Raw genomic sequence first — 24,902 nt, forward strand, 5'->3', positions numbered from 1 at the left:
ATTTATTATTCACTAGAGGAATCAGTGGTACTTAAGAAGTTAGATGTAACTACAGTGGCAAAACGATATTTTGGCCCAGCTGTACTTACGAGCAATTTGTGAAGAGTCATCGTACTATTGATTGGTTATATTCAATGAACATAGAAATTTATCTGTAGTACGAAGAGTGCAGCTGTCGGTCTTTAGTGGAGTGACCGATAGTTAACGAATATTGGTAATTTAATTAAAGAGTTTAATTAATTATCTAAGTACGTTTGAAACTTCAATCTACAGGTCTATAAGGTCCCCTCTGTAACTCAATAGGGATTTAATTGAGATTTAATCTTTGGATTAATTTGAAGTGTTCAAATTAGTTGAGGGAATTAATTATATATGATATAATTAATTAAATTGATTATATATGTGATATAATTAATTTAATTGATTATATATGTGATATAATTAATTAAATTGATTATATATGTGATATAATTAATATAATGTATTTTAATATAATAAAAGAGGAATTTGAATATGATTCAAATACCAATTATATGAATGAGATTCATGTAATTAAATATAAATATGATTTATATTGAGATGATTTAAATATTTGGATACGATCCAAATATCATTTATATGGATGAGATTCATATAGGTGGATTTAATATAAATGTGATTTATATTAAATGTCATGTATAGTTGAGAAAGAATAAAATCTATAGTTTATATTGTATTTGATGCAATACAAAATTATGGCTACATGTTATATTTGATATAACATATAGTCTATATATATATGTGTGTGTGTGTATATTTTATTTTATTAATTTAATTGAAATTAATAAAAATGGAAGGAGTTATAACTCCCTCCCCTTATTCTCTCAATTAACTAACGTGGGATTCAAGAAGTGGAATCTATCATCTTCTTAAAAAATTCTAAAGGAGGAGTTCTCTGTAGAAACATCTCTCTCATCCTCTCCATATTCTTCCCTCTTTTAAGGATTCAAGCAAAACCACAACTCTTGCTTGAATCTTTTAATCCCAAAGAAAATACAGAGGGTTTTCGAGTGGTGGTGTCTGTGCGTGAAGAAGGAGATCCATGAGGAAGGAGTTCTGTTCATGGCTTGTACGAAGGATTCCTTGAAGGAAGAGTTCTTCAAAGGTAAGGGTTTCTGAAATCCTTTGTATTTGTTTTTAAGCATACTGTAATTTTAAGTAAATGCATATCTGTTTGTTGTTTTACTATAAAACTTTATATTCGATAAAAATGGAATTGGGACGATCTTTGCTTCCGCTCAAATGATCTTTTTACGAAAATTTCCTTCAGGGTACCTTTATTCAAGAACCAAAATTAGCACTTAAGGGAACTACTCATCTACTTATCCTAAAGTCAAGAAGGAATGAATTTTATCTTGTGTAGCTATGTTCCCAACTCCCTACTCAGGTATGTCTAAAAAATGATAGGCTTATTGAGTTCGTGACTCGTGCCACAGTCACCCATACAAATCAAAGGATAACCTTCATAGACTAGATTTCATGACTCATTCAGGATTGAGATAAAGTTACATGGTTATCCTATGAAATATGAATCTCTTCAGTCAACAATGTTATAAAGAGAGATTAAGTATTTCGCGGTCCGGTCTTATACAATCTATTTGTATAGGATACCCCTATTTGTATATCCCCACATGAACAATTTGGATCACATCATTTGTAACACTTACAAAGTGGATCGTATTTATAGTGTTATCAGGATAAGACACCCAACCTTATCCATAGACTATAAACCCTTTAGGTTATTAGTTGAATATGATCCACCTATATGTCCACTACATATTGTTCAAGTTTTCATGAAACAACCTTGGATTTTTCTCGTAATGGATATCTCATTATTGCATATTTAAAATAATCGATTATTATATCAAATAACAAATTAACTACGAGGCTTTAGAATATAAATCCCAACATAATTTACTTTATTTTAGATGTTTCACTAGTATATTAGTGATATACATAATTTTAGCTTTATTAGTTGAATGATATTCTCTATATGTATATCATAGTTCTGTATCAAGGAGACTTTCCATATTTGAATTACATTATTAATATACTTTATTTTAGGTCTATCACCATTCAACTAATAAACCAAAGAAATATATCAACATAAAAAAACTTTTAATACTTATATATGTATCAAATATCAAACAACTAATAATTAAATTTATATCATATCATATATCAATCAATTTTTAGGTATATCAACAGTATACCAGATATCTTTAAAGTATATCGACAATATATCAACAGTATATTAGTACTTATGAAGCAACTTTGAAGAATATCAATAGTATATCAACAGTATATCACATGTCAATCCATTTTTAAGTATATCAATTGTATATTGATGCCTATACAAAAAACATTCAAAAATATCAATAATATATCAGAAATGTATCACATAACAATCAACATTTAAGTATCTCAATAGTATATCAGATATCAAATAAATTTTCAAGTATATAATAACATATTAATAGTTTATCAGATATCAAACAACTTTCAAGAATATCATTAGTATGCGCAATATAATCAATATTATCATTTTATTGATATTTTAAGTGGATCAGCAGTATATCAATAGTATATCAAATTAGCATCAATTGATAACTTATTTTGAAGTAGAACATGTTGGGATTAATGCCCTAAATCTCGTGGGTCATGTAGTTTGTAATTATAATATATAAACATTTTATTTATTTAATAAAATATGAGATGATTTATTCAATATTTAGTGCATTAACTCACAAACCAATAAACTAACATTCAAGGTTATCATCTGTAGCTTAAACATGTATGTAGAGACATACAGGTGGATCATATTTAGGAGATAACTTAAATGGTCTATAGTAGATAGTAAAGGCTGGGTACCTTATCCGGGTACCTTATCCTGATGACACTATGAATATGGTCTGCTTTGTAGATGTTACAATTGTTGTATAGTGTTACAAATGATCTGATCCTGGTCATTCATATAGAAACATGTGAGCGAAGGTATTCTATACTTTATACAAACGAGTTTGTATAAGACCGGACCAAGAAATGACTAGTCTCATTGTATAAAACCATTAATAATGGAGACTTACATTTCACCAGGATGACCATAGGTGACAGACTAGAATCCTAAGTGAGTTGTGAACTCCTGCCTATGAAGGTAGTCCTTTGATTTATATAGGTGAGAGTAGCCAGATCTCGACTCAATAAGCCTACCATTTTGGGGATTCGTCTGATTAGGGAGCTGGAAACACAGCTACATAAGACGAAATTCACTCATTTCCTAATGTCTGGGTAAGTAGATAAATTGCTCCCTTAACGGCTGATTCTGGGGCTTGAACAATGTGGCGCCACACCCTCTCTTGGACTGAGATGGGTTTGGTCATAGTTGAACTATGATTTATTGTTCATTTGAGGGATTAGTGGTACTAAAGGAGTTAGATGTAACTATAGGGGCAAAATGGTAATTTTGGTCTAGCTGTACTTTCAAGCAATTTATAAAGAGTTATCGCATCGTTGATTGGTTATATCCAATGGACACAGAAATATATCTGTAATGCGAATAGTGTAGTTGTCGGTCTTTAATGGAGTGATCGACAGTCAATGGATGTTGGGTAATTTAATTGAATAGTTTAATTAATTATCCAAGTATTATTGGAGCTTCAATCTACAAGTCTATAAGGTCTCTTTTGTAGCTCAACAAGGATTATTGATAATTAATTTTGGGTTAATTTGAATTGTTCAAATTATTTGAGTGAATTAATTATATGTGATATAATTAAATTAATTATATATGTGATATAATTTATATAATGTATTTGATACATTATAATATAAAATTTATTTGAGACGAAATAAATATTTTAATATAATATATGGATTGGATTCATATAATTAAATTTAGTATAAATGTGATTTATATTAAATACTATAAATTAATGATAGAATTAAAAACTATAGATTATATGTTATATTAGATAAAACATATAGTTATATATATATAATAAGTTAGTTATATATATATATATATATATATGATTATTATTTATATTTGTTTTTAAATTTAAAATTTAAATTAAATGGAGGGAGTTACAACTCTCTCCCCTTAATTCTCTCAATTAATGTGGAAGTGGAAGGTTCTTTATGTAGAATGATTTTTTTTTTCCGGTTGATCGATCATCTTCTTCACAGACTCGCAAAATAAAAACTTTCTCTGGAATTTTTCCCAAAACTCTTTCTTCCTCTATAAAAAAATGAAAAAAAAAATCTTTTCTTCCCTCTTCCAAAATCACAGAGCCTACACACTCCTGCTATTTCAATCCCCTATCAAGAATACAGAGAAAGATCTTGTAGTGGTGCCCTCATTAACGTGTTCGTGATCGACTTGGAGAAGAATAGTCATGAAGACTTGTGATCTTCAAGGGTATGTAAATTTCTTCTCCCTTCATCTTTATTTTATGCATGCTGTAAATTTGTCCAATTAATGCATAATTTTCTGTTTTGGTTATGTAAATTTCATTGTTCTGTGAAACATTGAAAATCGGGCCGATTCTCGCTTCCGCTACGGAACTTCACAGTTCCTTCAGAACATGCATATTTTATTTTATTGATGATTCAAGTAAGCATGAGCAGTATATAAAAAACTAATAAATATTTATTTTATTGATATTTAAAATATATCAATAGTAAATCAGATAGCGATCAATCATTATTTTATTTAAAATATGTGTATCATTTTCAAGTATTTCAATAATATATAAAGAGTATATCATGTAATAATCGTGGTTTCTTTGTCTAGTTAGAGAGACAACAACATGCATGTTTTTAATGAGAGTATTTTAGACTCTCATGTTTTTTATGTTTGGCTGGACCAATTTTGCTATTTCTGCAAAGGTTAAAAAGGGTTGTTATAAATGCAATGTAAGACCCATCTTTAATAATCTTACAATCGACATTTTAACCCTACAAATTAGGAAACTGAATAATAAGGGTATTTTGGACTTTTCGTTCAATATATGCGAGCTGAGCTTGAAATTTTGTCATTGTTACAAATAGAAAAAAAAAAAAAATTGGACTATGGACTTAATTATCTTAACCTATTTTGTCTTTTTTACTAGCAGTCTTTATAGGATCAAGCGGATTATCCTATGAGATTAGTCAACATGGATGTAAGCTGGTTCGGATTAAATAAAAAAAAAAAGAAAAGAAAAAGAAGATATATGGTGCATTGACGTCGTTATAATTTAAAAAATAAACTAATAACTTACTAATATTTGTGAAAATAAATTTATGAGAACAAAGTAAGTAGAGTACTCTCCTAGTAGAAATTTTCTCGAATACGTCCATATTTGTATTAAAGAAGAGAGATAAAATAATCAAATTTCGCGCGTGTGATCCACTGAAAGAGTTTTGCGAGTCGGCGTTCTCCCGAGCTACGCGCGAAGGAATGTAATAACCACCGACAAGTTCATACCCCATCGGACGGTGAATGTTCAGCCACGTGTCCACCACATCCACAGCAGCTCCCAAACCGCGTCTTTGGGTTTTAGTTGTCTACGATGTGACGCACCGTCACACACATACGCCGCGCTTAGCTTAACTTAGCTTCATTTCTTTTTTTGATTTAACAAAAGAAAGTCAAACGTACAATTAAAGATTCGAAAATACTTGATGCGTCGTGGGAATTAAATAGAAAAAAATAGAAAAAATAGCCTATAAATATATAAATAATATAATTATTAATTATTAGAAAAAATAATTAAATTTAGGATTAAGTAATTAATTTAACACAGTACCTAGTTATTGCACCCTGAGTATATAACAAACGCTTTCGTCTTCATTCTCTCTTACAATTTCAATCTCACTCTGTACCAGAGGGACGCCCGTTGGAGCTTCTCTCTCTCTCTCTCTCTCTCTCGCTTTCTCTCATTCTGCTTCAATGGAGATTTTCTACTTCCTGGTGTTTGGAGGATTGTCTCTTGTTGTTGCAGCTCTCGAGCTCACCAAAACCAACAAGGACCGGATCAATACGCCTTCCGCTTTCAATGCCTTCAAGAACAATTACCTTCTCGTTTACTCTCTCATGATGGGTGTGTATTCTGAATTTTTTAATTTCCTTCCAGATCTGCTCTCATTCTTCACTTTGATCTCCTTCAGTTCCTTCTAATTATTGTCTCTACCACTCAGTGTTTCGTTTCCTGTTTGGTGAATCTATCTCTCTCCGTGTCTCGACTTGATGCCATTGGATATGATCTGAATTTGTTCGGTTCTTGACTGTTGTATTGTTCGATCTGTGTTTTTTTTATGTGATTCTTAAGGTTTTAATTGAGACTATTGCGCATTTTGTTGGTTATCCTCTCGCGTTGAAGCGGTGGAACTAAGAGAGGACAGAGCGTTAATTATACTAGTTAGAGACTCAATTGGTTGCTGATAGGTTGAGATGCCGATTTCTCTCCCCTCTTTGGTTGAGCATTGGATCTGGATCCACCGACGGTTAATGTTATGAAATGATTGCTATCTTCTCGTTTCTTCCAAGTGTATAATGCCACTGCTCTTTTAATTTAGCTCTTCGCAGTAATATTGTTGCTATAATTTTGATCCTTCTGGCACAGTTGATGTTGTTTTCCCTACGACCTACATTGTGTGGTTGTTCTTGATATCTTCTACGTTTTTTTACCTTGAAAGTTTGTATTTATTTATTGTTATGACTATCAATATCATGTGTAATGATTTATCTAATGTGGTATCGTTCATGTGGCAACAGCTGGGGACTGGTTGCAGGGCCCATACGTATACTACCTTTACAGTCAGTATGGCTTTGGTAAAGGAGAGATCGGTCAGCTTTTCATTGCTGGTTTTGGGTCCTCCATGTTGTTTGGTACAATTGTTGGTTCTCTTGCTGATAAACAGTGAGTCATTTTTTTTTATCTCCAAAATTGGTTGACGTCATCAAATTTATTAAGAGAAACCTCTTTTTAATAATTGACGCATTCATGTTTTTTAATTCAGAGGTCGAAAGAGGGCTTGCATTACTTATTGTATTACATACATTCTGAGTTGCATCACCAAGCATTCTCCTGAGTACAAGGTTCTAATGTTGGGCCGTGTTTTGGGAGGTATTGCCACTTCGCTCCTCTTTTCAGCATTTGAGTCATGGCTTGTTGCAGAGCACAATAAGGCAAGGATTCCACGTTGCTGTCTTTAAATTTTGTTTAGCTTGCTTATATGATGTTTGACTGAACAACTGGTCACGTTAAGAATATGAATTAATAATAAAACTTACTGTAACCTATCAGCATAGACTTTTAGATTCAATGTTTCCAATGACCACTAAGTGATGATTGAAATCACAATCACCTTATACAGCAATAAGCTCTAATGCTTGTCATTGTCTCTTTTCAAATTGAGTCAGTGGATGTTGTAACTAACGGTAAAAATGTCCATAAACTCAACCATGGTTTCTTATTCCAGTTCATTACAGTGTTCTTTCACTAGCTAAAAACTATACCTTTGGAGATTCTTTTGTCAGTTGGTTTGACTCATGAACATGTTATATGGCTTCTACCAGCTTGAATTCTTGTGGCCTTAATGCAGTAACTGATTCTATGTATAGGAAGGAATCCTATTTTCAATTTTTCACTAATATGCAGTGTAATAATCTTTTGGACAATTTTAGCTCACATTTCTCATTCCCTAGTTCACTAGCATAATGCTTGTAATCGTGTCCCAGTGATGAATATTTCACTCACTGTACCTATTGGTTGATAATTTTAAATATATTAACATGTTTCTTGCTCAATTCTCTTTCTTTCCTGCAGAGGGGCTTTGAACAGCAATGGTTGTCTATTACATTCTCAAAGGCTATATTTCTTGGCAATGGTCTTATTGCAATTCTTGCTGGGTTGTTTGGGAATGTACTAGTTGATAGTCTGTCTCTTGGACCAGTGGCACCTTTTGATGCCGCTGCATGCTTTCTTGCAATTGGTATGGCCATTATTATGTCATCTTGGACTGAGAACTATGGGGATCCATCAGAGAATAAGGATCTGCTCACCCAATTCAGAGGGGCTGCTGTTGCCATTGCGTCTGGTATTCTCTCAGATTTTCATGCATACCTTTTCTTTTCTCCTCCAGTTGATTCCATTTCCTGAAAGCCCAACGTCTTAGCAAGGGTTTTAGTTTTGTATGGAACATGTCCTTGGATTGGATACATTTTTCAGAAACAGTACCCTTGCGGGGTCCTCTCTAAACTCTGAAAAATCTGGCTACTGTTGAAATCTTCTCAATTAAATCCCATACACTTATAAATATACTTCAATAAAGAAATCTTATAAATTTGCTACAACCAATTCACACGAGTTTAAGCATTACTCCATACAATAAGTCAACTGATTTTTCCCCCTTTCTTCTTTTCCTTAAAAAGAGAAAAATCTGAACCATGATTAATTTTCTTGAAGATATGCCAACTCATTTTAAATTGTCTGTGGGTTAGATGAGAAGATCGCTCTGCTGGGTGCTATCCAGTCTCTATTTGAAGGTTCAATGTACACCTTTGTGTTCCTCTGGACACCTGCTCTTAGCCCAAATAATGAGGATATTCCCCATGGCTTTATCTTTGCAACATTCATGTTGGCTTCAATGCTCGGAAGTTCCCTTGCATCTAGGTTGATGGCTCGAAATTCACCAAAAGTTGAGAGCTATATGCAGATTGTTTTCATTGTCTCATCTGCCTCTCTTGTACTTCCGATTGTGACCAGTGTATGTGGAAGGAATTTTTTTCTCCCCTTAGTAGTCAGTTCTGGTTTTCAATAATGCGTTTTCTCTGACTTTTCTGGTTGTGACAGTTCTTGGTAGCTCCATCAGATGTGAAAGGTGGAAGCATCTCCTTCGCAGGCTGTATTCAGTTGCTTGGCTTCTGTGTTTTTGAGGCCTGCGTTGGTATATTTTGGCCTTCCATAATGAAGATGAGATCACAGTACATTCCTGAGGAGGCTAGAAGTACCATCATGAACTTCTTCCGCATTCCTCTCAACATCTTCGTCTGTGTGGTGCTGTATAATGTATGTCACCGAATAACCTTCCATATATATATTACTTTCTATTTTTGACGTTAACTGCTCGTCTGTAACTTAAGGGTTGCATTCAAGCAGTTCAGTTACCCTATTGCTACCCAAACAAATGTGACAAGTCTAATCTAATTGCTGTATCCTCCATGGCATAAAAAACTCTTTATCTTTTTATCTTTTTTGTGTCTTTGAAGGTGGATGCTTTCCCCATCGCTGTGATGTTTGGCATGTGCGCCATTTTCCTCTTTGTGGCATCGATTTTACAGAGGCGGCTTCAGGCAATTGCTGAGAAACCAAGTATGTAATATTTTGTTCAAATGCTAAAATTTTGGCACTTTCTAATGACTTGCTAGATTCAGTTTTTGTTAGTGTTTAGATGCCTGTAATGATAAACAATCCAACTATGCTTCTTCCTCACATCGTAAAGTTGCATTTGGAAAATTACTTTAATCACAAGCACTTTATAAAAAGTGTTCTATAACTAACCATTTTAGTATTTGGTTTCTGTATTTTTCAAAAGTATTTTTAAGCATTTCCTTAACCAGGCATCTTAAATTATACCAACACTTAATTCTGTTGAACTGTGTTACAGAGAGTGGAGACTGGGGATTGAGTGAAAAGAATACCGAGGCAGATCCGTTAAACATCTAACTGATGTTGTGAAGGATGGACCACGGGTACTTATTGGGAGGTTAGAACATGAACCCTTGATTCATCTTGTATACAGCAGCAGCTTCTTGAGTAGCTGATATAATATTTTGAAGAATGAAACTGTACACGAATAGTGGTCTGCTCATCCAAGGAAAGAAAATGAAACAAAACAAAAAGAAAAAAAAGAAAAAAAAGAGTAAAGGCTGCTTAGTTGACAAATTATGTTTTCATCAATTTTTGGGCTTCTTCACAAGTGTCATTAAAGTAGAGCTTGTTTAGAGATCTCTTCAGCAATTGTTGTGGGGAATTTTCTGAGTTCAATCCTGGATTTATCTGAACTTGTAATCAAAGATTCCAAATTTTTCGTTATGCATTCTTTGCCAAATTACTATTCTCATTATCATTCTCGTTATTATGTTGTCTCTGAGATCTAATTATTGACAGTACTTTGTTCGTGGTTGAATGTCGGTGGTGTGTTATTTCTGTTTGTGAAAGGTCCGGTTCGATTCTGTCAGCCCCTTCGACTTTTTTTAATCATGCCTGTTTCATTTCCCCTTTTGTCAATTCATTTTTCAGGGGACAATCTATATCTGTGTGTATATATATACACACAGAGATATATCTGTATATATATGTATGTATATTTATCTCTATTGCTTGCTTTACAATAGGAAAACGTAACAACCAGAATGGATAACACAAGCCACATTCACAATCTCAACAACAATGGTTTTAACCTTGAGATCTCACAACCATCTTTAACGGAGTGTTTGGGGTAAGGAGTGAAATAGTGTGGAGTATGGAGTTATGAAGTCTTGTGAATCCTTGGAGCTCACGGTGTAAGGAATTGATAAGATATGAAATTGATGTTTTTAGTAGTAGGATCTACTAACTTTTTTAGCCAAACAAGGAGCAGAGTTCTATACTTCTACATCCCAACTCTTTGGACTAAACATACTCTAAAAAGACTTTAGACCGCACCAATTAGAGATCCTTTGGAGTCATGAATCACACATCCAACAGGACCAACACTGCCAATCCCTTTCAAATAATATCACATGTATTAGTTAGTTTGTGTACTATTGTTAAATCACTCCATGAAGAATTCACAAGGGAAGGGACTAGTAGTGGTGACTCGAGATTCTCCCACTGGAGGGTTGTGTAGTAGCCACAAATCATCACATAATCTCAGCCATGCAACACTCTTTCGCACTATATACGAGTACAAAATAAATCAAAGTTGAAAATAGAACAAAAGTTGAAAGTATAAAGAACAAAATATATGTTTTGAAAGTATAACCATCAAAATAAATCAAAGTAGTTGTTGATGTTAAAGTAATAAAAAAAAAAGGTTCAAGAAAGTAAGGCCTCCTTCCCTAGATAAAAAAGCATCTTTAAATTAAGGTAAGAAGTTTGATTGGTTTATTTTCTTTCCTTGTTGATCACTCCTCTTTAAATCTTAGTGTCTTATCCCACCCACCATTGTCAACATCACTCCCTTTGTTTCAGTCCCACACTCCATTTATCTCAAGTCAACAAATTGAATCGCATAGATCCTGGCCACTCATCTTGATATTCAGGTCCGAAAAGAGGAAAAAAAAAGTGCACTCTGCAAGTTGGCTTTCTTCTTAAACAATCTTCATGTTGAGTCAACAGCACAGTTTTTTGGTTCAACTTTGTTTTAAGACATTCTTATTCTCTATTAGAAGCAATCGTAATTTGATTGAGTTCCCATTCCATGGCGGAGTATTCAAATCCCACATATAGCTGTAGAAATTGCCGCAATCCACTTGCCTCCGGAGCCCATCTCCTTTCTAAATCCTTCTGGGTAAACCCAATCTAACTCTATATCCTCCCCTTTTTCTTTATCACTGTTATGCTATAGAAATTTATACTCAATTCTTGACTTGCATATATGTTAGCTAACTACAACTGACCTATGCTTAAGGCTAATATGACTTAACCAATTGAGCTATGGTTAAGGTGATTGATATTATATTATTTAACCATCTCTATTGAGGCATGAATCTAACCGAACGAGCACATGTTTAGTCGTCTGCTTAGTACCACCACCTACATGTCAGAATTACTCGCACCGTGCTATGATGCCTCTAACTCTAAATCAATTTTGGAAGGGGGGATATATATTGGTTGCATAGCACTGGAACGGTGCAAGTAATCTGATGTGCTGATGCCTGACTCGATCTATGCCCTCTCGGTTAGATTCATCATCAACAATAGACTAGATAGTATTAAAAAATGAGATTGGGTAAAAAAGAAAGGAAGTGAAGAATTGGAGGAGTTGTGTGTAATAATTGCAGGCAAAATCAGGGAAAGCATTCCTATTCTCAGAAGCAAAGAACATAGTGGAAGGACATAAAGAGCAGAAGCAGCTGATAACAGGCATTTTCAAAACTGCTGAAATACACTGCAATGTCTGTGGACAAGTTTTGGGTTGGAAGTATCTTAAAGCTTATGACCTCAAACAGAAGTACAAGGAAGGAAAGTTCATCATTGAAACGGCTAAGATTTCAAAGGAATACAATTAGTGTTATAGTGAATCATATCATTATCGATATTGTTATCAAATACTGTTTGATCTGCAGAAATATATCTATATAGTGTGTGTGTGTGACATGTGTATATATTAAATATTTCCATCACCCATCTGTGTATCATTATCTATGTAAAAGAATCCCAATATTTTACCAAAAAATCGACTACTATGCTATCGTTTGGAGTTTACAAGTTGAATTGATATATTGTATATTAACTTGTTTATATCCTTCGGTTTTTTTTTTTTTTAATAATAATAATAGGAAGGAGGGAACACTTCCATGAACTATAATATAACTTAAAGCTGATCAATTTTAGTAATCTCTTATATTACATACTCATTTTTTTTTATCAATTAATCACTTGAGATAAATAATATTTGTTGAATTGATTGATTAAGAATTACTTTAGTAAACAGCCAGTTTCTTCTGCCAAAGTGAATTTAATTAGTGGTAATTGACACTCTCTTCCTTGACCATAATTGTCCTTAAAAATCAACCATTTTCCAAAAGGCCTTTTTTTTTCTTTTTTGTGTAATTATATGATTCAAAATTTTACTTTTACTAAATATTAATTATTGAAAGGAAAATTATTTTAAATGACAGAAACGGTTGAAAATGTTTATAAATAAAAGCAAAATATCATTGATAGATTATGATAGGCTACTATTATGTTAGTCTATCGTGATCTATATAGTAAAATTTTGTTATATTTGGAAATAATTTTTTTCATTTTCTTATATTTGAAAATAATCTTTATTCAAAGGAAAATTAAGAATCCCAAATACTTATTCTAAAAAATTTCCTTTCAACAATAACATATTTGAAGATTTTTAAAATTAATTATTATATTAGATGTAAAATTAAACTTTGTCTAATAGAATTCTAAACTTTCAATTAGTTCTCTAATTATTATTTTTAATTTGAATATTTCAGAAACTCATATATAAAATCGAAATTGTAAAAATTTATTAAGCACAAATTTGAGAGTTAAGATCAACTTTGTATTTTTAAAATTAAAGGTTGGAAACACACAAAATTTGAAGGAATGAACATCTTATATAAGAATATATTTAGGTGTATCTCAAAATGTATTCATTTTTATACATCTCCTACATAAAAAGATTTAAAATATGAATGAATACCGTAAAATTATGATTGGATAATTTAATAAAGATATAATTATTTGGGATAAAATATGAAAATAATTATGCATGGTGGTGCGAAGGTGTATGGTTTGGCGCGTGGCTCTTCAACAAAGTCATGAAATCATCTTCAAACCAAAAACTCTGTGTCTCTCTCTGTGTCTCTAAAACTGTAGAGCTTCAGAGCGGCACAACCATGGAGCCCCACTGTCCGTACTCATCCTTCCTCTAAATTTCTCACTTCTCTTCCTAAACCCTAATTTTCCCTCTTAATTAAATTCCTGATTCTTAATTTCAAATCCCTTTTCACAGTCTCCAAGCTAAGAATGACTTCTCTTCCAGTCTTAACCTCCCACTCTCTCTCTCTCTCCAATTTGTATTTAACTTTGCTTTAATCCCTCACCCTCATCCACTTTCTTCCATAATTTTCACTCATCTAATCATTCCTTTGCTCTTCATCGCCTCCTCACCCTAACCCCTATAGGTTCTTCCCTCTCTCTCTTTTTCCTTTTTCTGTGTGTGTTTTTTCTTTTCTCTCTTTGATTCAATGAATAATTTTTCCACATTTTGCCTTTTGGGTATTCTGTGATGAATGATATGATCCTTCTCTTCTCACACTATTATTGGTCTTCCTCTTCTTTATCCTTCCTAATCCTGTCTCTGTCCCTCTATTATTATTATTATTATTATTACCCTTTTCTTTTCGGCCTTACTTGTTGAATTCTCCACCCCATCTCTGATCCATTATGTTATTTATTTCTTTATTTGGACGCTAACCCCTTTTCGTTTACTTATCTTTTTCTGCAGATTTCTGGGTCACCATTGATTTCATTGTAGGTAAACTTTTTTCCCCCCTACTTTTCCACCCCTTTTTGAGCTTTGATCATTCATTTTTATGGTTTCTTGAGGGAAAGCCTTGAATCTCTTTTATTGGGGTCTGTATCTTTTTTTGTTAACTTGGGACTTGATGATTTTTTAGGAGGAGAGGCATCTGGAGCTGTATCTGCTTGATCAATGGCTGAACTGTTGGGGCCTCGTTTATACAGCTGCTGTAATTGTAGAAACCATGTTGCCTTCCACGATGATATAATTTCTAAAGCTTTTCAGGTGATGAAATTGAAATCTAAAACCTTTTGTTTTTATTTGTAATCTTAGTGATTTTGATCATCAATTCAAATGGGTTTGCTAATCGCCCAAAACCCAATTAGAAGTTTAGGTCCTTGATGTTGTAGAGGGAGAGAGAGTTTCTCTTCCGAATTGTGATCATGTTAACATAATCTTGCTGAAACTTCAGATTAATCTTGAAGATTGGAATGCCTTTCAGAAACTTTGACTTCCATCCACTTTTTCATTATCCTATACTGTTTTTTGTGTTAAATTTTTTCAATAGGGAAGACATGGGCGTGCTTTTCTGTTCTCTCATGCCATGAACATCACAGTGGGACCAAAAGAAGACCGGCATCTCATGACGGGTCTCCACACTGTTGCTGATGTGCATTGTGTTGACTGCCGTGAGGTGCTCGGGTGGAAATATGAGAGGGCATATGAGGCATCGCAGAAGTACAAAGAAGGGAAGTTCATTCTTGAAAAGTCAAAAATCGTTAGGGACAACTGGTAGCATCCTGTGTTCGTATTTAATGCATTGAATTTTATGTTGATGTAAGTTTATTGATTCTTCGTGATGTTATCTTGTATATAAAGTTCTCATCGATCTTGTCATTGTTTCCTGTTCCTCGTGTATATAGTATATTTCTGTAAGTTGTGAACTCAACTGGATATCATTGTATCTTGAATCCTCACAATCTGTGTTAATGAAATTGTGGTGCTTAAATTAAGTCATCCTTGCACTGAACATGCCCTGGATTACTTTGATTTTGTTGTCATCTTTTGATTCTATGGAGATAAAAGAATCTTATTAGTCTCTCCAGTCCAATTTCTTTGGGTTGGTGTTACATAAGTGTTCTCCGGCTTTTATTTAGATGCTTTAAGCTGTAATGGCTAAAAATAGTAACATTGAGTGGGTGAGAACTTAGCAATTTCAACCTAATTGATGATCATTTTGCCTTTGTTAGTTTTTCTCTATTTTGCCTTTGTTAGTTTTTCTCTCATATTTTCAAAGAGAGTGACCAAATATGCTGACTAACAAACCCACTGCTCCACCTTTCACAGTTTCTCCTTTTCTCTTCTTGCTTTGCTCTCTATTCTTTCTCTTTTAGCAGAAAAGTTCTTCCCTCTTTCAACAACAAAGAGGTAAGCCGCTCTGTTCTAGGTGCTATCTTTTTCTTCTCAGAAAGAATGTTATGATGAAACATGGAGAGAAGAGAAAGGAGAGAAAGGAGAGAGGAGGATAAAATTGGTTTCCTTTCCATGGTTTGGATGATGGCCATACTTAAAGTTTGTGGTGGTGGTGCATATTGAGATACCCCCATTTTCAAAACCTTTTAACGTGTCTCGTCTCATGAGATAAAAGGTTTTATGGTTTACCATGCCTCCAACACTATAAAAGGCTTTCTCTTATGTTTTACTGCATTGCTTCTCATTTTTCTACATCTCTGATTCTCTAATTAGTGAGAAGTCAGTCAAGACAATTACATACTATAGTTTTCAATGGTGCATGTCTGTCTGTCTTATTTTCAAAGATAAAGAAGTATACGGCTGAATATTAGTTCCACGTTTAGATTCAAACGCTCAATTTCTGGTTTTTGGTGCTTCTTATGGTTATTGATCATGCTATACTCTTTGCCTCTTGAATCCCGTAACTACTAGTGAGTAGTGATGATGTGTTTATGTTTATTCCTTCTTTTCTCCTTCTTGCTTTATTGATAGTGTTTAATTCTTAGATGAGGTGTCCAGAATCTTGCATCCGCTTATTCAGTCAGTTTGCCTGTACTTTGAAACTAGATTGCCATAGTAATTAAGCTATTTCCTTATGTGATATTCTATTTTTCGGTTGTTCTCCACCAAGATTTTAGAAATGGAACTCGAGAAGTAGACATAGCGCATTACCTGGTGAGCTAACATTTTTTGTTTATTTAGACCAAAGAAGGTCTTTCCTATTATAAATGACAGTGCAGGTATACAGTTTATTTGTAGACCAAAGGTCTTTCCTATTATAAATGACAGTGCAGGTATGCAGTTAACTCTGCTTGGAAGCAGAAATGGGAGTACCCAACACAAAAGCCAGCATTCGGGTTCATCATCAACTCCATCTTCAAAAGTTAATGAACTGCCTAGCAGCTTGGCATCTGCAGTAGCAAAATTCCAATTCTTCCTTGTTATGAAAACTGCAACTGTGCATACCATATCTGAATTCAGCCTCTAGCTTATGCTCTTTAACAAGCATATCATCTTTATATTTATAGCATTCTCTTCATGTCAGTGAGAACTAAAGCTGCGCAGGAGTTCTCATTATGAATGACGATAGTCGAGGTTCAGTTTGAAAACTAGTGAGAAATCAGGTTGAAAACATAATTAGTCAGCAACTCATAAAACCTCCAGCTTAAATCTTCAACTAAGACTTATTTTATGGAAAAATCAATTAGATGCTCTGTGCCTCTGAAGGTGCTTACAGTACCATCTTTCCCAACTTGAGGTTTGTTACTTGGACTTAGAAAGCAGGTTCTTATGAGCATCTAGATCGTACCATCATACTTTCCATTCTGTTCAAAACTTTAAATTTTTTTGTTGACTAATATTGGGCAAGCTCTGCAGGTTATGTTTTAGCAGAAATATAGATATAGTCAAAGATGATCAAATATGAGCATATCTCAATGGTCAAGGCATCTACTAATCTCACGTGACATTCGTATACTTTATACTCGTATTCTTTGACATTCTTGTTTGGCATGAAAATTTAACCCAAGATCTAAGTGCACCATTGTCAATTGGGGATGAGATTACATGGGGGGTTAGAACTCGATGCTTTCAGCTTTAATATGATATTAAAATGAATTATTACTTAATTTGATAAGTTGGAATCTTTCATCTCATTTGATTAAACAAAAGGCATGGATGGGAGACTGCCACCAAATGGTCTTGTTGATTAATATTTCCCCAATTCAAATCTTGTGGGATAATACGAGTGGGATACGAAGGTTGAGTTGTATATGTGAATTATCGTTCAACTATGCTTACTTTTGTCAACGACTATTATAATTGGTTCCTCGATTGTGATTGTCTGGTGTAAATATCGATAGAGACTGGATGGTTCAACTACCATTTTTTTTTTTTTTTTTTTTTTTTTTGGGTTGCTATATGTTTAAAAGTTGAACACGTTATAAACGTAAAGGCTTTGAAAAAGATTTTAATGTCATTCTCTGTACATCAATAGTTTTTGCATCTTAAAAGCAATTTCTCCTGTTTGATATATTATTTATTAGATGACTTCTCTCAAAGGTAACTTATAGAATTGATATCAAAAGAATATAAAATTTATTATATGTTTATTCCAATTTGAATATAAATACTAATGATAAAATTCGTGATCTAGTTTGAAATAAAAATAACTTAAGTATTAACTAAAATTTTATAAATTTTTTTATGTAAAAAAAAATTGTCGATATTTGAATATCCATCGATATAGAATTTTATATAAATATCAATATTTTAATCTTATGTAATTATGAAAACTAAGATGTGATTTAAGGTGTGTTTGGTGCATGATAAAAGTAGGGAGTTGAGTTGAGTTGAGTTGGTAATTATTATCTGGAGAGTTAAATTATATGGGAAGTTAAATTATCTTTCTTGTGAATGAGATTATTTCTATTTTTTTCTGTTTATTTTTTATTTCATTCTTTTATTTTTTTAGTTTTATGTTTTGCTATTGTTGATTAATTTTCAAATATACACATAAAGATGAGGGAAGAGAAAGAAATGAAAATAGAATCCAAAGGTTTGACGATTAAAAAAAAATCAGATCTGGATCCAAACGGCAAAGATGAGGAAAGAGAGAAAGAAATGAAAATAGAATCTAAAGGTTTGACGGTAAAAAAAAAATAAAAAATAAGATCTGAATCCAAACGGCAAAGATGAGGGAAGAGAAAAAGAAATGAAAATAGATGATTAAAAAAAAAAAATCAGATCTGTATCCGAACAGCAAACATGAGGGAAGAGAGAAAGAAATGAAAATATATTGATTTTTAGGGTTAGTTTTGAGGGGATAAAAAAGGAAAGTTTTGAGTGGGTAAAAATGGGTTAATAACTATAGGTTTTCTTTATGGGCTTAACAAAGGGTAATAAATACCCATCCAACTCAATAGCTCATACCCATTTATCAAACACCTCCTTACTAACCTGATAAGAAACTAAAACTTTATGTAATTATTCCCATTTCCATTTTTTAAAAATATTTTCTTAAGTTGTGCAGAAATTTTGAAAATCAAATCGTTTGGTTTCAAATGGTGAAATAATTCCAAAAATGAGATTTTTTTAGTAAAAGGTAGGGTAAATATCAATTTACATCTCTAAATTTTGAGGTGGGGTTATGTCAATTTAAATTTGAGTTTAATAATGGTATTAATTTATGTCTTGAATCTTTATAAATGTACTAATTTACGCCTCATTTAGACTCGATTCGAAAAATTATCGTGAGAAACATATAATTGTTTTAATTAAACTTATAAAATGTTATAGGGGAATCTTTTTAGATCATTTCTTAAGATTATATTTGAAAATCATTCATGCATTCAATTTGTTCATGTGTGTAGACTCATCTAAACGTCGGATTAATAAAATGGATGACTATAACTGATGCATGAACAATTTTTAAATATAATATTGATTGAGAAACGTTGAGGGGTTTTAGTTGATAAATGTAACACCCCAAATTTTTTTCAGGTAAAACTTTATTAAATTATTTGGGGTTTATTTTGGTTGAGGTTGGATTTTAATAATTTAATTGAGATCCTTTTTATTGGAACAAATAAGTGAGGAATTAGATTTCTGTGGTTGAGGTTTAATTTCCTTTAGAATTTTATTTGAATTTTGGGGAAATAATGAGTTTATTTGGAGTTGTTCGGTTGAGAGATTTGGAAATTAGGATTAAATGAGTTAGGTTATATATATATATATATATATATATATATATGTTGGGGTTGATGCCCTAAATATCGTAGGGTCCTATAGTAGGTTGTAAACCTTGTATGAACAAATATTTCTGTGATTAATAATATTTGATATTTTATTCACTTTGTCTATGAAATATATGATATTTTAGTTGCATTAACTACAAACCAATAAACTAACCTCCAAGGTTATCGTTGTAACTTAAATATGTATGTGGAGACATCCAGGTGGATCATGTTTAAGTGATAACCTAAATGGTCTGTAGTAGATGGATATGGCTGGATACGTTATCCTGGTAACACTATGAGTATGAACCTCTTTGTAGGTGTTACAAATGTTGTAAAGTACTACAAATGATCTGATCTTGATCATTCATGTATTAGACATGCGAGTGGAGATATTCTATTCAAAAGAGTTTGTATAAGACCAGACCACAAAATGTTTAGTTTCATTATATAACGTCATTCATAATAGAGACTTTCATTGTACTAGGATGACCATAGGTTACATGACCTTAATCCCGAGTAAGTTGTGAACTTCTGCCTATGAGGGTGGTCCTTTGATTTGTATAGGTAAAAGTGGCCATATCGCCGACTCAACAAGCCTACCATTTTGGGGATTCGTCTGATTGGGGAGTTGGGAACTCAGCTACACAAGATGAAATTCACTCATTTCCTGAAGCAAGGGTAAGTAGATAAGTTGCTCCCTTAAGGGCTGATTCCGGGTCTTGAACAATGTGGCATCACACTCTCTCCTGGTCCGAGAGGGATTTAATCATAATGGGACTATGATCTATTGTTCATTAGAGGGACCAGTGGTACTTAAGGAGTTAGATGTAACTACAGAGGCAAAATGGTAATTTGGCCCAGCTGTACTTACGAGCAACTTGTGAAGGGTCATCGTACTATTGATTAGTTATATCCAATGGACACATAAATATATCTATAGTGCGAAGAGTGCAGCTGTCGGTCTTTAGTAGAGTGCTCAACAGTTAACGGATGGTGGATAAAAAAATTAAAGAGTTCAATTATTTATTCACGTACCGTTGGAGCTTCAAGCTACAAGTCCATAAGGTCCCCTTGGTAGCTCAAAAGGATTTAGTTGAAAATCAATTTTTGGGTTAATTTAAAATGTTCGAATTAATAAGAGGGAATTTAATTATATATGATATAATTAAATAGATTCAATTATATATGATATAATTGACATAATATATATGATACATTATAGTTTAATTGGAGGAACAATTATTTGAATGTGATTCAAATATATTTTCTATGAATAAGATTCATAGTTGTTAAATATAAATATAATTTATATTAAATGCCATAAAATAGATAAAAGAACTATGGTTTATATATTGTATATGATGTAATATTAAAACTATAGGTTATAAATATAATATGATAAGTTGATTATCATATTTATTTATAATTATTAATTATTTGATAATTAAACCCTTTTTCTCTCTAACCATCTTAGTGGGAAGTTAAGCAGTTTTTATGGCAAAGTGGAATAAAATAAAATTTGATTTTATTATTCCAGATCTAGTGTATGTTACACGATAGAGAGTTGCACGATTAACGTAGAGAGCCTATGCGATAGACTCTTAGTCTACACATTGAACAAAAACTCTATGCGATAGAGTGTGCGTTCCTTCAATCGTCTTCCTCCTCCAAACCATAAACTCCCTCCTAACTGAAATAGCCAGAGCCCACCACTCCTAGGTTCTTACCCCGAGAATACTAAGGTAACTAAGTGGTAGTGTCCTCTCCTTTTAGTTCGAGTTATTGCTGCTGTTTAGAGTATTCGTGCTTGTTCGAAGTGTTCAAGTTGGTTCGAGGGATTAACGTGAAGAAGAGATCTTCAAAAGTATAATCTCTTGAACCTTGTTTCTTATTTCAAAAGCATGCTATAATTTATGTTTTGATGCATAATCTGTATTGTTTACTGTAAATATTTGTTTCAATCGAAATGGGATTTGGACAATTCGCTTTTGCTCATAGGTTCTCTGCAAAACGAGTTCCTTCAATATATATATACACACGTAATTAGTTAGGTTTTTTTTTTTTGTTTTAAAAAGATAATTAATAGTCTTAGGAAGCGTGCAATAAAGAAAAATTTTTAGTTCCCTTCTTCTTCCTCTCAACGCACGTGAGACCACCCCCTCACTGATTTTCTTCAGCCCTAGGCGCACGTAGTTTTACAGTCTGCCAGCCGTTTAAGCGCCGACGCCCCCTCGTCGTATCCTAGGCACTCACTCATCCAGTCGCCATCCAACGTCACGCGTCCTTGTCATGTTCACCAGTCACCCCGCCACTGTCCCTCGTCCCTGTGTTTTTGTCGCACCTCTAGCCTAGCCCAAGCACCTGCTCACCGATCTAACACGAACAGCCCCGTCTGTCGCTGGATCGTGGTTAGTTTTCGTCAGATTCTGCTGTTTGAGGTAAGATTTGGAACATTTTGGGTCTGTCTCTGGTTGTTTAGTTGTTGCCCATTAAATTCTCAACCTAATTCTTGGTTTTATGTTGTTAGATTCGAGTTGTGGAGATCGTGGGCTTGCTGTCTAGTGGTTGAAGGTTGCTTTAGAGGAGTTTTGGTGAGTATTAATCCGTGGAAGCCCCTTGGTAACGGTGTTGGTTGATGGAATTGGGGTCTTTAATCCTTGGAATTAAATATCACTTAAGGATGGGTCTATTTTGGCATTTGGTGGTTTTTGGGAGTCGCTTTACGTTTTGGGGTAGATAACTTAAGGAAATTTAAGATAATTTTAAGTATGGATTTAAGCTTAATGGGTTCAATTGATTTTTTTGGTTCAGGTAGTAGTGGTTGATTTAGGGTCTCTTAAAACTAAAAGGAGAAATTAAATTGCTTATGCTGGTTTAATTGAGGTAAGTGATTTACTACCAGTTTGCCCTCGAACCTAAGCTTGTGTTACGTATTGGTTCCATGTTAGTATGAGATATTGATGCGTGGAAAATGGAGTAAATAAATATACGTTCATTGTTCGTTCTCCATGCGTCGCTAGTCATGCGTTGGACTAAGAGATATGCAATATGCGTTTGATGAACATGAGTTCCTGCCACAAGTTTTCTTGCTCTCTCGCCAAGTATAACGAGATCGCAAGTTTATCGGGGTGATCCGAGGTCGAACTCAGGGACTTGTAGCTAAATGTTATGAAGTAATGTGTTGCGGCGAAGAATAAAAGAATTTGACGGTTAAGGGCTATGCGCTACTCCTACTCCTAACTAAGATTAAGCAGTGGAAGTATGACTATGAAAATTAGAGACACGACAACTGTTAACGCATAATAAGATGCATAGGAAAATAGATAAAATGGCGGGGATGACTTCACCGCATCAATAAGCTTGATGCAAGCGTAACCCCAGCCAGCGCAAGCTTAGCGATTATGCTATATACACTTGATGAAGACGCATGCGATGCATATGTGATAGTATCGATAAAACTTATGTCTAAGTCTCTATTCTTACTCACGTGCTCCCATACATAAACAAGGTGACCGTAAACCACCGTATTCTACTTCTAGATGCATGGGCTGTGACTGCATACTTTTATATCCTATCTATAGGGTGCATATACTGTGTAATAGCAAACAGAACTTATTTCTAAGCCTCTAGTTTTGCTTATGCGATCCAATCTGACTCTCTCAAGCCTAGATTTGATTTTCAGACTACTCTCTCAAGTATGCCAAATGATGAATGATGTGCTCATAAGATAAGGTAATCACATAAAGCATGGTTGACATAAGATTATTCCTATCTCTAGGAACACTACTTACTTTGCTTAATGCGTTCCACTACTTACCCTCTTAGGCAGTTAGTCACCGCTGATCAGCTCATAGACAAGTGTTACTATAGCCTCACACTAAGCAAATAGGATTTTCTCATATTACCCGCGCAATGCACACCTCTCGGTGGTTTGCTACATGCTTCATATGTCTATACCGCATGATTAAGTATGCAATACTTTAGCAATCTTTCTTAGTTGTTGCAATGAAAGTAAAGAAAGATAAGAAGAGGTAAATGAAGATAGAATCGAAGGAGATAAAGAAATGCATTAATCATAACATGTATTAATCTCTTAAGCCACAATGTAATACAATATAGAGATAGAAGAGATATGGAGGGCCAGATGGGCAATGTCTTGCGTCCATCAGATGTATGTCAAGGCTGTCGGTGGTGCCATGGATGGGCGGTAGAGTAGTCTCTCTCGAGATCTATCTCCAGCGAAGCTTCGATCGTCACTCGGAATGGTTAAAGGAATGAAGAACTCTCAAGAATATCTTCTCACGCTTTCTTCTGAATCACAAGGATCTACCCTAAGGCAGAAGCTCGGATGATTTCAAGTTGTGCTCTAAGGCTTCTATTTATATAGAGCTCGATCGCCGACAACATTAATGGTTCTTCTCTGAAATTCTGCAGCTAACGGCGTGATGGACCTGCTCTGATTCCCTACTGCTAACGGCGTGGTAGGTGAAATGTCAACATCATCTTTTGATACTCTCGCATTCCACCACCCTTGCGTTCATCCCTCTATTATAGTTATTACTCCGTAGCCGCAACCTCTATGCGATAGACGTATGCGATTGATGGCTGTAACATCCATGTGTTGAACGTATGCGATCGTGTATACAACGCCTCTGCGATGGCAAGATTCATCTCATGCGATCGATTCCTACGTTAGCTACAAAAATAGACATTTGAACGCAAAATAACGTATAATAGTGGGTTAGCCAAGATTTTCATTGCAGGTCGATGCAAGCTCACTTTCTCATGAATTCTTAGTATAATCACCGCATATTCTTCTTAACAGCCTTCATAATTCTAAATAGAAGGCCTATAATAACGTACATTTCTACCCGTCATCAGATATCTTGCTATGCCTGTTGATCTGTTGAAAATTTTGGAAGCTTACGCTTATGTCATGGAGTGTTAATGTTATGTGTTGTAACAGTGTTTGATGGATGGGTAAATTGTGAAATGTTACGTGATCTTAGCATGATTTAAGACCTCGATTGTATGCTTATGACTATATGAGATTGCAATGACTGTTAGCACTTCCATTGGGCTATGCAAATCGCATGTTGTGAGCCTTCGGGCCCATACCTTATGCCTACGATGCCATTGTACACTTATATCTCGATGGTAAGGCTAACAGATCACTGACTCAACCCAGTAATGGGTCGCTTACTGAGTATACCTATATACTCATCCTTTTCCTTTCATGTTTTTTTTAGGTAAAAGTAGAGATAGATCGGCGAATGAAAAGAGAGATCTGTGACCTGGCCATTTGGATGAGTCATTGCTTCCGCACTGAGGTTTCATGCACTAGTGTCTGATTTAGGATTTAGGCGTTTTAAAAACCTATGA

The 24,902-nt window shown here is 34.0% G+C and overlaps 3 protein-coding genes across 8 annotated transcripts; all 3 read left to right on the forward strand.

Annotated features, from left to right (window-relative positions):
* The first annotated feature begins 5,839 nt into the window (after positions 1-5,839).
* On the forward strand, positions 5,840-10,146 carry LOC120066999 (Major facilitator superfamily protein). The gene is made up of 8 exons (XM_039018345.2): positions 5,840-6,122; positions 6,797-6,941; positions 7,042-7,210; positions 7,851-8,121; positions 8,525-8,790; positions 8,877-9,092; positions 9,293-9,395; positions 9,691-10,146. Exons 1-8 carry the CDS (start codon positions 5,972-5,974, stop codon positions 9,747-9,749), a joined length of 1,380 nt encoding a protein of 459 aa, XP_038874273.1. The 5' UTR covers positions 5,840-5,971; the 3' UTR covers positions 9,750-10,146.
* A 1,203-nt stretch (positions 10,147-11,349) lies between these two features.
* On the forward strand, positions 11,350-12,412 carry LOC120067000 (Yippee family putative zinc-binding protein). The gene is made up of 2 exons (XM_039018346.2): positions 11,350-11,577; positions 12,071-12,412. Exons 1-2 carry the CDS (start codon positions 11,488-11,490, stop codon positions 12,296-12,298), a joined length of 318 nt encoding a protein of 105 aa, XP_038874274.1. The 5' UTR covers positions 11,350-11,487; the 3' UTR covers positions 12,299-12,412.
* Positions 12,413-13,514: 1,102 nt separating this feature from the next.
* LOC120068537 (protein yippee-like At4g27745) lies at positions 13,515-15,284 on the forward strand. 6 transcript variants are annotated; one of them, XM_039020349.2, is made up of 4 exons: positions 13,515-13,933; positions 14,257-14,286; positions 14,429-14,556; positions 14,840-15,284. In XM_039020349.2, exons 3-4 carry the CDS (start codon positions 14,464-14,466, stop codon positions 15,065-15,067), a joined length of 321 nt encoding a protein of 106 aa, XP_038876277.1. In that variant the 5' UTR covers positions 13,515-13,933; positions 14,257-14,286; positions 14,429-14,463; the 3' UTR covers positions 15,068-15,284. The 6 variants fall into 6 exon arrangements, with proteins under 6 accessions (XP_038876277.1, XP_038876280.1, XP_038876278.1 ...); XM_039020352.2 differs by having other exon boundaries at positions 13,523-13,933; positions 14,257-14,282; XM_039020350.2 differs by having other exon boundaries at positions 13,525-13,658.
* Positions 15,285-24,902: the final 9,618 nt, after the last annotated feature.

This window comes from Benincasa hispida, chromosome 12 (genome assembly GCF_027475165.1).
Source record: "Benincasa hispida cultivar pf3 chromosome 12, pf3_genome.v1.1, whole genome shotgun sequence".
In the NCBI taxonomy this organism is placed as follows: domain Eukaryota; kingdom Viridiplantae; phylum Streptophyta; class Magnoliopsida; order Cucurbitales; family Cucurbitaceae; genus Benincasa; species Benincasa hispida.